Source organism: Podarcis cretensis, assembly GCF_951804945.1.
Source record: "Podarcis cretensis genome assembly, chromosome: 10".
Taxonomy (NCBI): Eukaryota; Metazoa; Chordata; class Lepidosauria; order Squamata; family Lacertidae; genus Podarcis; species Podarcis cretensis.
The window spans coordinates 71,487,861-71,502,514 of NC_137179.1; the positions used below are offsets into that span (position 1 = coordinate 71,487,861).

A 14,654-nucleotide genomic window follows, 5' to 3' on the forward strand; every position below is an offset into this window, starting at 1 on the left:
ACACAGAGATGCTGTACAAGGGGAACTGATTGTTGATATTCCTTTTGGAGTGGGGGGTCAGTCTGCGTCCCCGTCCAGAAACCACAATCCTGTATCTATGCAAGTAGAATGTAGAAGGGAAAAGCAGCCCAAACCAGTTCCTTTGTCAAGATAATGGCTTTGGCTGGCTAGTTAAGTGCCACAATTTAGCTTAAGTTGCTCTGTGCCATAGAACATATGGATGGGCCTTTCCCCCAACCCTCCCTTAGCTGCTATGTAGGAGAACAGTATGTAGAGTTAGATGTGTGAGAGTTGGAAGCTGAAAGGTGGAGGCTGGAGGCTAGAGGCTGAAGATGCAGGGACAGGTCTTGCTTGTGCTTGGCTTTGGGACTCTCCTGGGAACTTAAAGGGGAAGCAAGGGAGTGTTAATGCTGTGATAGCCTCCTTCTTATGTTCAGGCTGTGTATAAGTGTGTGTGTGTGTGTGTGTGTGCATATAAATCCTAAAGCCATCACAATCTCTGCTTACCGTCACTCCAAGGCAGGGGTCTGCAACCTTTAAGACAAAAAGAGCCACTTGGACCTGTTTCCAAAGAAAAAAAAAACTGGGAGCCACAAAACTCGTCATTATAAAAATAACTTTTTTGTCACTTTTTTAGTATTTCTTTGTTTGATGTTGGGTTGAAATGAACGACAGACGAGTGATGGGTGTCATCTGGGAGGCATCTCCCGAGCATGTCTCGGGGAGTCCCTTTTATTGAATATTACAGCATTGCCACACATGTGCTTGTTGCTGATTGGTTAACACAAGTACAAAGCAAAGGTTACATATAGGTATTAATCACTGATAGATTAAAGGCTGAGAAAGGGATCACAGAACTAGACAGGCATGAAAACCTCCTAATTAAATTATAACTAGTGATTAATAGAACAAGACCTAAAACAATTACTTAATGATTGATAATGTAAGACTTAAAAGGACATAGCAATCGTGTTCCGTAGATGTGATCAACTATGCATTAAGAACAGGTCAGAATACCATGTTTTTCATGAACTCAGTGTGAACTGAACATTCTAGGAATATTTCAGCTTGGAGCGGTGAGCGGTGTGTGCAAAAGCAAAACTTTCCTTCATCTCCCCCTTTTCTTTTATTTAAGGGTGATAGGGACAAAAGTACTTCAGGATGTGTGGTTTGCCAGCGCATGCCCGAAATAAGTCCGCCCAGCGGCGTAGCTATGTGATTTCAGGGTGAATGGGACAAAAGTATTTCAGGACACGTGGTTTGCCAATGCATGCCCGAAATAAATCCGTCCACATTTCCCCTATTATTTACTGTTGGTGCTGCCATTTCGCAAAGTAGGCAGCAATAATTTTATTGGGTGGCAAAGGAGGAGAAAAACACTGTGACCAAAGGCGCACGAGACCAGGAATGCATTGGATGAAGCAACATAGCAAAATCAATACACATATTACGACAATAGCATATTGAAAAAGATTACGAAGCCAATTCAGATTTGGTAACCAGCTAGTGAGCCACTGGGTAAACGAATCCCAGAGGCCAGAAAATCCAACGTCCTGTTTGATGTGGTGTGTGAGATTTTGCAAATGAGTGATTTGCGTATGAATAACTTTGGAATTATTAGTAATATTGAAACAATACATGTCATTCACTTGTTCACAACCATAATGATGAAGCATTAATAAATAATCAATTGCAGTGCGGTTTTGTAAGAGTCTGTGACGAAGTTCACTCTGTTCTTTATTCAGAAGGTGAAGAGTCTGTGAAGTAGAATTCAAGGCTTTTGCTGCGGAGCAAGCTAAAGAGTTAATATTCCTGCTATTCCGTACAGCCAATCCAGGGACTCCTAAGAGAGAGACAGCTAGAGAAATATATTCAGATCTGCTAGGGAGAGAAACAGAATCGTCACAATCAGTCAATTCCACAGAGCGGCGATATTTAGAGCGGGACAAATGATGGTTTTTGGGTAAAATGATGGACAAACGGCTTAAGCAACAAGGCGTGCCATGGCTGATATTTGCTGGAATATAATTAAATGTATAGCCTGGGCACGACCAGAACCAGCCTTCAGGCAGCTCTGTATATTTATATACATAGGAAATATTTACATAATTAGAGCAATTAAAGTTATCCTTGCCCATTTCCACACAGTTGGTTTTTGTGCAATTGACCATACGGGCACAAGTGACATTAAAGGAAGCCACGTATGGGGTCAACAAATCAATGGCTAGAGATGGGCGTCGGCGCACTTGGTTACCCCAGTTGTGGTAACCGGAATAACCAAGGGTGCGGAGAGAATCATTTTGGGGTAGGGATGAATAAAATCAGGTATCATTTTGCACATCGAGAGGGTCATGACAAACAGGGATAAGGCAAGAGCCAAGAATTTCACCTATTGATACCTGCTGGATTAGGCAAAAGGAAGAAACATTGAGGGTTTTTGCAAAAGATTCCCACACATTTATTGGTGTGGAACCACCGCTATCAGGAGCGGAAGCAGAAAGGGGCAAAAACAAAACACTGAGAATGAGCACTATCATGGAATTCATATTAAGGCAGGATATGAGACACAGAAGCAAGTTATCAGGGGTTGCTTCCAGCTGCTGTTCCTTTCTAAGCTGTTCAGCTTGAGAGGAAAGTGATTTTATTTGGCCCCACGTCACTGGTCCATTACGATTTCCTCGCTTGCAAGTCCTGGGGGGGCTGGGCACCGCATCCTGGGTGATCTGGAGTTGACAGTTGAACTGCGGTATCGGATCCTGCAGGGCCTGTTGCCATGCCATGATAGAGGCGGATGCAGCGTGCAGGAACCCAGCGAACACATGTTTGACCCCTCAGAATTAATCCTCCTCATAGAAATAAATGTTAAATTAACAAGTTACCTTTTTTGTGTGTGTGTTCTTCACTCCCCTTCAAAACAACCAGCGTACATGCCCCCTTTCAATGCAGTGATCAGTGTACATGCCCCTTACAATGTAGCGGGTGGGCGGGCGGGAAGGTGATGACTAACGCACGCACCACCCCCATGCGACGTCACAGCCAGTACAGCGCCCGCCACAGTGGGGAGTGTTGGGGCGCACAATGCGCCTCCTCCCCTTGCTAGTATCCGCCCCGGAGCCACGGCAAAGGTGTAAAAGAGCCACATGCGGCTCCGGAGCCGCGGGTTGCAGACCCCTGCTCCAAGGAAAGGGAGCCCTTGGTAAAACCGGAACCCCAGGAGTCTCTCACAACTCAGAGATTGGGGTGGTAACAATATGTCTACCTCCCTTCTGCATTACAGGGAATGCTGCAAATGCACACTGTGTCATTGCTAATCTGCAAGTGCAAAGCAGCTCTTACTGCGTAGGGGTTTCTAAACAGGTCCATGCTATGCAGGTGTTCAACACTGCCCATCACACCTTGGGTGCAAAATAAGTAGCAGAATTAGTTGTTTTGTTTGAATAAAAAATACTATTAGAATCATTTAAATAGTCGAAAGAATAGACTGTTATTGGACTAAAGAAGTGGTGCTGGGTTAATAATGGGACACTTTAGTCCTCTTGCCATCAGTCCATGGTGATGCCAAGACTCAATTAGCTGTTTTCCTCCTACTTACATATACTGTGCTTAGAAATAAAATCTGTTTCAAAGTTATCCTTACTGTAATGCCACACAGTAGCTCTTGCAATATTATATTTGTTATATTTGAAAACTAAAACATGACCGTAGTTGAGGAAAAAAACCCCACTCACTTGTTTTAAATATTTTGAATTAACATGAGGATGTTTTGTTGGTGGGGAAAGTGGTGCAAGATTAAATGGAGCGTCTTATAGGCAAGCCAAATAACAATTCTGCTTTGGATGGTAATTTGTTCATTAACTTGAGTTTGGGGACTCCTAAACAGACCTTTCCTTCCCAAAGTCAGAATTTTCAAGCCTCTAATTTGCTTTTCAGCATTTTCAACGCGACTGTGTTCTGTTTTCCTGCAGGTTTGAATGTAGTAATTGTGAGGTTGGAGACCAATGTGGTGTAATTATGCATGGCAGTGCTGTCACTTTCTGTGAGCCATATGGGCCAAGAGAATTGGTAAGTGGCTGTTTGCGAAATTGACTGATTTGTGGAAATTCAAGTTTTCAGTTCAGAAACTGTCAGTTTTCTTTACATGTCACTGTCAACGTTACAGTTGGGGGGGGCGTTCTGGCTCTTTTCCTTAGCCCCCATTGCGTACTTGTGCTTCTCCCCAATGGAATGTACATTGCATTCCAATATACCCTTTCAGATTTATACCTTTATATATTATTGCCTTACATCACAATCCTAACCATTTCCACTCAGAAGTAAGTCTTGTTGAATTCAGTAAGTCTTATTCCCAGAAATGCAACCTTAAGATTTCAGTCTTAAGCAGCACTGGTGTATTCGTTGCTTTGTTTCAGCATTCAAGCCAAGACAGACTTGCAAAGTGGAATTAATCATCTAAGGTGCTGGCTGCACAGCAAGTGCTGTGCTGGCAGCATCACAGGATGAGCCATCCAATGGCAGTATATAATGCTCTAAAGAGGAAGGATATATTAGAGGATAAACGAGCACCAGTATGGCTGCTGCTTTCATCGTGTGGGCATTCAAAAATGGAGATACGAACTGTGAAACTTTCTCATTTGAAGTTGCTTACTCCATTAACTATGCAGAATTTAAAATATTATATATATATTTAAAAGCCTGGATAAAACCACTATATGGAATTGGCGGAGATGACTGGCAGAATCCGAGACCTGGGAGAAGAACTGGTGGAGGAAGACTGGAAGAAATTTAAGGACTATCTACAAAAATATTGTAAATTGTATGAATGTTAAGAAAGATGTAAGATTAGCAAAAACATGGCTTCAACAAACTAGTTATAAAGAATATAAATTTAAATTTAATTGGAAGACGAAAAGATAAATTTTGGATAAGTAACATTTTATGATTAAGTTTCAATAAGAGTATGTTAAATCCCAAAATTTGAGATATTAATATTGGAAAATTATATTATATGAATTAAACCAAGTTAATAATTTGCTGGTAAAATTTATGAGTTTAGAAAGCAGGAACAAGGGTTGTGAGGAAGTCCAAAGATGAATATGAAATGTGGAATTGGAAAAGATTGTGTTATTATCTATGTATTTTATTGTTAAACTAAAATTTAATAAATATTATAAAAAAATAAAAAATAAAAGCCTGGATAAAACCCCCAGCCAGTTAATTCTTTCTGGCACAATTGCACGTGACTCTTGATAAATAATGCATGTTCCATGTTAATAGGTGCAATGGATAACTTGAGACCATGAGTCCTGTTAAAAATAACTTTAAAAAATTAATAATAATAAAGGTTGCACATCATTATTTGGATTGCCTAAAATAAAACACTGCTTTAAACTATATTCATGCTCAAAAATAACCACTCACAAAAGCAATAATCTGTTATTTGTTTACTATTTAGAATGCTTAATTTGTAGATAAGATGATAAGGGTGCAAAATAAATTTAAAAATCACATGTTCATTTCATAATTATGACAAAAGCAAAGAATTTATAACTTGCATATGGTAAGATAACAATAGTTGGAAAAGCAGAAAATAAAATATCCTTCATTTCTGAGCTTGCCGCTGTTGAAAGTAACTGGAACAGAGTCCAAGGCATTAAACTTACAGGGTTCAAAGATTCTCATTTGTATTTCCAAGAAAACTACAATAAACTAATTAGTTTGCTGATTCAATGCAACATTTCTTCTTTTCCCTTCTCCATAGACTACGAATGGCCTTAATACAACCACAGCTTCTGTACTCCAGTTTTCTATTGGTAAGTTCATATATAGTGTCTTCAGTTTAAAAAATATACATTTTAGAAATGAAAAATACATCTCAAGTTTTTAGTCTTTTTTTTAAAAAAAAAGTATATCATGAAAAGTTATCAGTAAATTTCCATGTAGTAATTAGTTCAGTGTGTGCTGGAAAAGGAGATATGTCTGAAACTTTGAGAGCGTAAATATCTGCTTTCCTTGATCTCAACCTTGGGTCCCCAGGTGTTTTTGGCCTACAACTCCCATCATCCCTGACTACTGGTCCTGTGAGCTAGGGATCATGGGAGCTGTAGGCCAGAAAAATCTGGGGGCCCAAGGTTGAGAACCAAACAGTCACCGTTTTAAACATACCTTTTATTTTAGCTCATTATTTTGTATTTATCCAGAGGTGTTTAATGAATGCAGAATTACATCATTCATATATATTCAGCCAATACACATTTTAATCCTATCATGTCGCAATACAGCTATGGTCATGCTGAAGTCCTCCCATCATCAAAACTGTGTGGGCAACTAGTTAAACCCTGCTGAGAATTACTGCACATTTGTATGATGTATTAAGCAAAGAAGGCAAGTGGTGACTTGTGGTTTTTGACAGGCATAGAAAAGTATTAATTTTTTGAAGACATGATTCAATTAAATGTGTGCTGGAGGAAAACTTTTTAGTGTATAGATAACTCAATAAGACCAAAGAAGCAATGTTGACTGTTTCCTCTGTGGAATTCTAGAAATGTATTTCTAAATTAAATTCTCATTTTAACAAGTAATTCTTCTAGCAGGGTATACCTCAGTAGAGTTGTGATTAAACTGTGGAGATACTTGCTGGAAATGAAAACTATCAATTAGATTGACACTGCTTCTCCTCTACTTTGAATTAAATCTAGATGCCAGAAGGTTCCAAAAATGTGTAATACGTTTACATTGACTTATTTATCAGACATTTAAATATTACTTTAATATCACTTGGAATACCACTTGTAATTAGTAAGGCAGCTAAGGGGTCAGTTGTGATATTGGCATCTCTCAGTCACAATATGTTGCTTTCTGCTCACCACTGATCTTGTTCATCGTGATACTCATGTGCCTGAGAAAAGAAAGGAAAGTCTGCTTTCCATCTGTCCAGTGTGCACCAGCCATAGAGTGCAAAATATAATAGAAAGTGGGCTTTTATATGAGCTAAGTAATAATGTGAGAAATGCATTCCACCAAAGCATTCAGCACTGGAATCAGTTGTGCCTAATTAAAAAAGTCATAATGGTGATTGCTCCAAGCACATTAAAACTTAGTTAGATTTAGGTCTGCCCTCATCCACCTTTAAACAAATGTTGCCCATGAAAATACTTAGGCTAGAATAAATCACAGACACTCAACAATGCAAACAAATGAATATTTTACTCACAAGAGTTTCAAAAGCAAGTTTCCATCCATTGGCAGTAAAAAGAGAAAAGAAAAATAATGTTCCAAATGACTTAAAAAGAAAGAACTTGGTTTCCTTACAAAAAAGATAATGTAATCTTTGGTTAGCAAAAATGCAGGCTGTAAAACATGTGTGCCAATAACTGCATATTACAACAAGACAGAGAGATTGACTCAAAGTCACCCACTGAGCTCATGGCTAAGTAGGGATTTGTTAGTCCTAGTCAAACACTAAACACCAACACCAACATTGCAATATATTATTGCAGGTGGGAATGGATGGAAGTACTGTATCAATTTTCTTTCTTTTACTTATTCGGGTTTCCAATAAGTTCAGTTTTTGGTTTTTTTTAAATCCTCATGAAAATTGATCAGCATTTTAGTGCATATTTCTTCTGATACACACATTGGCCTAAAAGAAGGCAATTTGTATGTTCCTTTCATTATGCACACTTCCCCCTAATATGCCAATTTTTTGGGTTGAAGAATTGCATCACAACATTCAGAGAAATACGAATTTTGACGGATAGTTACATTTAAGTTTGTGTTGTTGTTTCGGGAAATAAACGTTAGGTAGGTTCGTGTTAAAATGTGAAGCAAACAGAATTTCTCCCCCACCCATACAAGTACCAAACTCTCATATGCAGGGTAGCGGAGGGTAAAGAAAATAAATACTAACTTTGCCCAGGGTGGGAGTGAGAAATGATCACTGTAATATCAGGGAGGATCAAAGAAAGGGACACGGTTCAAAGAGATGAAGATGTGAAAAGAGGGGAAGGAAGTTAGAAGCTTTTAATATGTTCAAGGTGTGTGGTTTTTTTAAAAAAAATGTGTGGGAGCATTAAAATAGTCAAACTGCCAGGAGCAGTGTAAAGTCATATAGTCCAGTAACAGGTACTTCAAGCGACTGCTGGTTGTGCAGTTGAGCTCTAACACTTTCTATCTGCTTGTTGCAAAGCTGTAATATATCTTACATTGTGCCAGCAGCAGACTGCACATTGAACACCCTATGCAACAACTTAATACACATCTTTCATCCAGATCCTTTTCATTGCCAAAACACCAGGCATGAATCAAGTAATTTGAGTTAGAGGAAAGGATAATGACTAAGGATTTAAGCAAAAATGGCCCAGATTTCATGCTAAATCCCAAAGCTCCTTAGATCATGCATATGAAAGGATAATTTCCCTGAGAAAATTTCATTAAATGCATTTTCAAGTAGTACCACATGTTCAATAGGTCCGGGGCTCTGCTAAATACAAGCATCCAAAATATTGAGCTGCTAATAGTTTGTTGCTATTTTATTTAGCTGGTGAACAATTATTCCTGTCAGTTGAGTTTAGGGTGAACTTACTGATGCAAGAAACTATTATTATACCTAAAGAGTACAACAGATAACATCTACAACATATAACAGCCTTTGCAGATTCACACTAAGATGCTGGATGTGCATGTTTCCTCTGAATTAGTGCTGGTTTTTCTTAACTCAGAACTGAAATGGTTCTTTCTTGCTGACTGCCCTAGTGCCAAATCATTTCTAGCCATTTCACATTTCCCTCCTCATATGCTGCTACATTTCAGCAAGACTAAATGCTCTGAGTTACTATAATGTGCAATGGGAGTACTCCTAATTAAGATATTTAAAGGCAGCACCTTAGGGATCTTTTCAGCAAAAAATTTTAATTGCACAGTTTAGGGCTGAGTAGGAACACACGAGAGTTTTAAAGCTCAGCTGCCATGAAATATTAGCATGGTTCATTAGCCAAAATAGTCTCTGCATCTCACTCACAAAGCCAATGTTCCCCCCATAGCTATGTCCCTGAACTTCCCCCAAATATGATCATTCATGGCCCATCTGTAGAAGGTGACTCACAATAATAATGGATTTAATGACTGAAGTGAGTATATATGTAGATAGTAGGTAAGAGGGAAATGTTCTAGGGGAAGAACTACTTACATGTAGAACTATTTTAATTTTGGAGTGTTAGCAAGGTGTGCAGAGTGTGTTTTCTGTATAAGCGGTGTTTTGTAGGGCTGTACATGAGCTTGGGAACCAAAAAGTGTTTCATTTTGTATGAGTCAAAGAATTGGAATGTTCAGCTGCAGAATTGCAATCCTACAATCTTTTTCTATTGCCTTCAAAATTTGTACATCCTTACAGATAATGTAGCACTCACATTCATAGAAACATAGAATTGTAGAGTTGAAAGGTGTCCCCGAGAGTCATCTTCTCCGACCTCTTCTTCAAGACCTCCAATTAAGCAGAGCCCACCAGCTGCCAAGGGAGTCCATTCCACTGTCTAATAGCTCTTACTGTCAGAAAGTTTTTTTTTCTGATCTTTAGTTGGAATCTCCTTTCTTGTATAGTGAATCTATTGGCTCAGGTCCTAGCTTCCAGAGCAGGAGAAAAAAAGCTTGCTCCATCTTCCAGGTGATAGCCCTTTGAAAAGGGCTGTCGTATGTCCTCTCAGTCTCCTCTTTTCCAGGCTAAGCATACGCAGCTCCCTCAACCATTCCTCATAAGGCTTGGTTTCCACACCCCTGGTCATCTAGGGAGCCCTTCTGTGTACATGTTCCAACTTGTCAATGTCATTTTTAAACTGTGACACCCAGACTCCAGGTGTGGTCTGACCAAGGCAGAATAGCGTGGTACTATTACTTCCCTTTATCAGGACAATAGACCTCTGTTGACACAGCCTAAAATAGCATTAGCTTTTTTTGCTGCAGCATCATACAATTGACTCGTGTTAAGCTTGGGATCTACTAAGACCCCTACATCTTTTTTACATGTAATCCAGGTGTCCCTTGTCTTAATTTGGTACAGCTGGTTCTTCCTACCCAAATGTAGAACCCAAATGTAGCTTGGGCCCAGTTCTCCAATCAGTTAAGATCATACTGAATCCCGATTCTGTCTTCTGTAGCATTAGCTACCACTCCCAGTTTGGTGTCACCTGCAAATTTGATGAGCATCTCCTCAATTTCTTCAACCAAGTCATTTATAAATGAGTTCAATGGTGCTCAATTCCAAGGGCGTATAATTGCAGCCTTGGACAGTAAATTGAAAGACACATAAAACATATTGTCTAAGCATGTTTGATATATGAATGCTAAATCAGAAATGGCTTATCTCTTACTGACTCATATGGCCATATCCAAAGCAGAGCAGATGCTAGGGTCCTGAGAATCGCTGGTGGGACTCCACAAAGGTGGTCTACAGAAGCTTGATAAAAGCTTCAGACAACCCCACCACATGCTCCAGTGCTGGGGTTCTTAACCTGCATTCCATGAACTCTTATGGGGTCTAGGATTGGCTTCAAGGGGTCCATGAACTGGATGCAAACAAAAAACAAAAAAAGATTTACCCAATACAATAACATAAATTCTTTTGCAAAATTTTGTGTTTATGTGCATTTTTGTAGGTTCATGGCTTTTAGGGATGCGGGTGGTGCTGTGGGTTAAACCACAGAGCCTAGGACTTGCTGATCAGAAGGTCAGCAGTTCGAATCCCCACAACGGTGTGAGCTCCTGTTGCTTGGTCCCTGCTCCTGCCAACCTAGCAGTTCGAAAGCACATCAAAGTGCAAGTAGATAAAAAGGTACCGCTCCGGCGGGAAGGTAAACGGCGTTTCCGTGTGCTGCTCTGGTTCGCCAGAAGCAGCTTAGTCATGCTGGCCACATAACCCGGAAGCTGTACACCGGCTCCCTCGGCCAATAAAGTGAGATGAGTGCCACAACCCCAGAGTCGGCCACGACTGGACCTAATGGTCAGGGGTCCCTTTACCTTCACCTAGTCTACTTATCAGAGATAAAAATGGGAAGGAGAACCATGTATGCCATGCCATGTAACAAATTACATACACACACATACCCCACAACAACACTTAAGATCATGAATCACCAGCTAACTATTACAGAAATTATTTTTTGTAGCTTTAACTAGAGTATCTGTCAATTTTACACTCCTCTGTGCATTTCTATTCTCTTTATCTTATTAAAAAGTAAGCAGGACTCATTAATTTGTGAATCTGCCCATAATGTGTCAGGCTGTAATGGCTCTAAAGATCCCTCACTTGTGGTTAATTCCTTTAATGCTAAACTATGGCTTAGCATTACATCCAAACCAGAACAATGAAAACATTAGCAAAAAGCTTATTCAACTAAATGTAATTACATTTCTCTATCTGTCGATATGAGTTATTTGATCTTGGATATCATTTTCAATGGAAAGTATAAGTTTTGTTACGAGGTCTGTTGGCTGGTTCAATACATTGATTGGTTTGAACAAGAACAATGAATAATTGGTTTAACTGAGTCTTCTACTCTTTGTAAGCCATTGAGGCTGATGGGAAGGTGGCTGTCGTCATTGTAGAGGCTGCAGGTTCTCAACAGGCTTAATGCATTTACTGAAATAAAACGTAGAGGGGGGTTATGTAAACCTCTTCAAGGGCTGCACACCTCTATAGATTTGCATTGTTTCAGCTTAATTATAGCAATTGTTTATACCAGGTATGAAACTTCTAGAATTTTATTTTAAAGCAGCTAAGCACTTGTTCTTTTAATTATTTTCTCACCAGACTAAATTCAGCCACTTCATTCCCTCATGATATAAAGCCCAGGGTACGGCCTGCGGGTGAATGTTGATATTCATTTTAGAGTTGGCTCGTCTCGTAATCTTCTTAAATGAGAGCTCGAAAGGGAGATGTGTTTCCTTCCTGAACAAATATTTCTTCCCTATGACTAAGCTTTTTCCACAGACTCCCACACAAAGACATTCATTCATGCCAAATTCCATAACAGAAAATGGTCCTCCAAGTGCTGTGGCTAATCTACAGCTACTTGTGTGGTAGAGCAACAATGTGGGCTACGGAATCAAGAATGAAAATCAGCCCAGCATCTGGAGACCAATGGGATAAATTTAGTCTTTTGTCAACATCACTTTGACATTTTGCCGAGCACTTGAACAGCCACAAGATTTGCCTGGCATGCCACTTACTGACAGTGGCTCATTGTCTAGGTCTCGGCAGAATGAGATTATGGTGGCATACCGACTGCTGTGGAAGAAGAGGTAGACAGTTGATAAGGCTGTAAAGCATGCAAAAATCCTTGGGTCAAAGTCACAGGTGAATAAAAGGATGAGGAGTGCAACAAGTAATGGAAGGTACAAGACAAAATGAGTAGGTATGTGAGCTGGTGTAGCCCAGTGACCTCCCACAATGGCAAATAACTCAGACTTGGGAACTGAAGCATGCTATGAGAATGAAAGGCATCAGAGGTCTCAAACCTGGACTTCTGGCAGCCTGGCAGCACCACCGAGGGTGAGCTCCCTTTGCTCTGTCCCAGCTCTTGCCAACCTAGCAGTTTGAAAGCATGCCAATGCAAGTAGAAGCGGTTTAGTCATGCTGGCCACATGACCACAAGCTGTCTGTGGACAAACGCTGGCTCCCTCAGTCTGAAAGTAGTTTGTTTGCTACTGCAAGATCATAGTGTATATGTATACTTTTGCTCTAGCATGTCTATGCCACTTTGAACATTTAGGAAAAAAGAGTAAAGCAGTGAAGCCTTAAGAAATCTGCATTCCAGTTTAGGATACCAAGTTTCCTAAACTTGGTAGAAGCAGCTGCCATGATTGAATTAGTTGTTGTTGTTGTTGTTGTTATAATAAATGCTGCATTATAAACAGATTTTAAAACAATAACTTGCCTTGCAATATCACATTGCAACAGCATTTCTTCTGTAGTTAATTTTTCTCGTAGCTATTTGATCAGGTCCCCCAAGCTAGGACTAAGGACTTAAAAATTGGCTCCCCCAAATCCCCTTATGGGGATCTCCTCACAAGCTATGGATCTTCCCAAGGCTCTACCCTACAAAAACGTTCTGACAATCCGGGACATAATTATCACGCGACACTCAAATCTTCGCTATGGGAAAGGTGAAAACCTTACAGCTGTAGGCCAACTGAGTGAAGATTTCAGGCCAGGGAGCTCATACCGTCAGTTCTGGAAGATGACATGAAAATATTTGTGTAATATTGTGTAATATAATGATAGATAGATAGATAGATAGATAGATAGATAGATGAGAGAGAGAGTATGAGAAAAAAGCTCCTAGCTCCATTAATCAGTGAACAACCTCATTCCACAGCAAGTACAATTTTAACAGGGGGGAGGTCAGCAGTGCAATGTGGAAGACAATTTGGTCTGGGTCAGTTTAAATAGCCTGGACTCACACCACCCACTATGCCAGAGGCAGAAGATGGGGCCATGCCCTGAATGGTAGTGAGCTAGAATCTGTAGCAATTATAGGTCAGCCTACAGACTGTTTTCATTCTAAATAGTCACTATTCTCATGGAAAAGGCTCATCAAACATTTATAATTTGGTTCAGATTTTTCACATTGGTATTTAGCAGGAAGAGCCTGCTTTTTAATTTAACCATTTATCCATTTTACAAAACAGTTAACATTCAGCCCTTTGTGACATGGGAGGAGAAGGTGAAATCAAAGGCGTGAGAGTTTTTGTTGTTGAAAACCTGACCTAGTATTTCTACAGATGGCATTAAAACTTGGGCATTTTGACAAATCTGATTTTTATTCCCTTTGTTGTTTTTTACAAATGTATAAGATATGCAAAGTGCTTGGATGATAATAATTGTTTATCATTGAATTCATATACTGTCTCAGTTGAAAACAAAATCCCAAACACAACCCTAGAGTTTTGAGGATTGGTACCTATTTGGAAACAATACATGGAATTAATTGTTAATATGCTAGGAGAGCATGAAACAAACATGCTTTAAGGTCTCTATAAAATGACTAAAATGCCCCATAAAGACTTAGTGCTGCAGCACATAATTTAATAGCATGATGTGACTTGTCCAAGGACTAAAAGTCCCATCAGTTTGAGCTATAGCGCTGAGATGGTTGCTTCAACCTAGCTAACAGCTGCTCTGCACATTTCCTCTTTCATTCCTTAAGTATCCAAGTAAATGAGAGTAAATAAGAATACGAAATCACAGCTTTAATTCCCTGAAAGCTCATTCATTCACACCAACTACCTGGCATTAGTAACAGAAGCCATTATCGTAATTAAAACTAGTTACTGAACTAACCAAATAAACAGAAGCAGCCAACTAACATACATGCATTGATGACATTAGATAGAGTGGGGTTGTACCATATTCTATTTTCATCTCACTATTCAAACAATATGCAATAGAATGTTTGTAATTTTGCACAGGCATGCTCTTATTTGTCTGATTTCTGTCTGAAGACTTGTTTCTCTTGAAGAGAAGTACAAAGCCAGCTCTTTTCCTTGTTCAGTCCATTGAATCACTTGCAGTGGTTCCTGGGTGATTCTCCAGAGGTTCAGACCACCACAGCCCATGGTAACAAACATAAAATTGCTCTTTTCACAGATGACATCCTGCTTAG

General features: G+C 39.6%; 1 protein-coding gene across 3 annotated transcripts in view; it reads left to right on the top strand.

The window, feature by feature from the left end:
* RELN (reelin) overlaps positions 1–14,654 on the top strand; it is a 326,208-nt gene that overhangs the window by 141,436 nt on the left and 170,118 nt on the right. For all 3 annotated transcript variants that reach the window (XM_079993517.1, XM_079993518.1, XM_079993519.1), the window contains 2 exons: positions 3,966–4,062; positions 5,759–5,810. In XM_079993517.1, the coding sequence (XP_079849643.1) occupies positions 3,966–4,062; positions 5,759–5,810 (149 nt within the window). The remainder of the gene's footprint in view (positions 1–3,965; positions 4,063–5,758; positions 5,811–14,654) is intronic.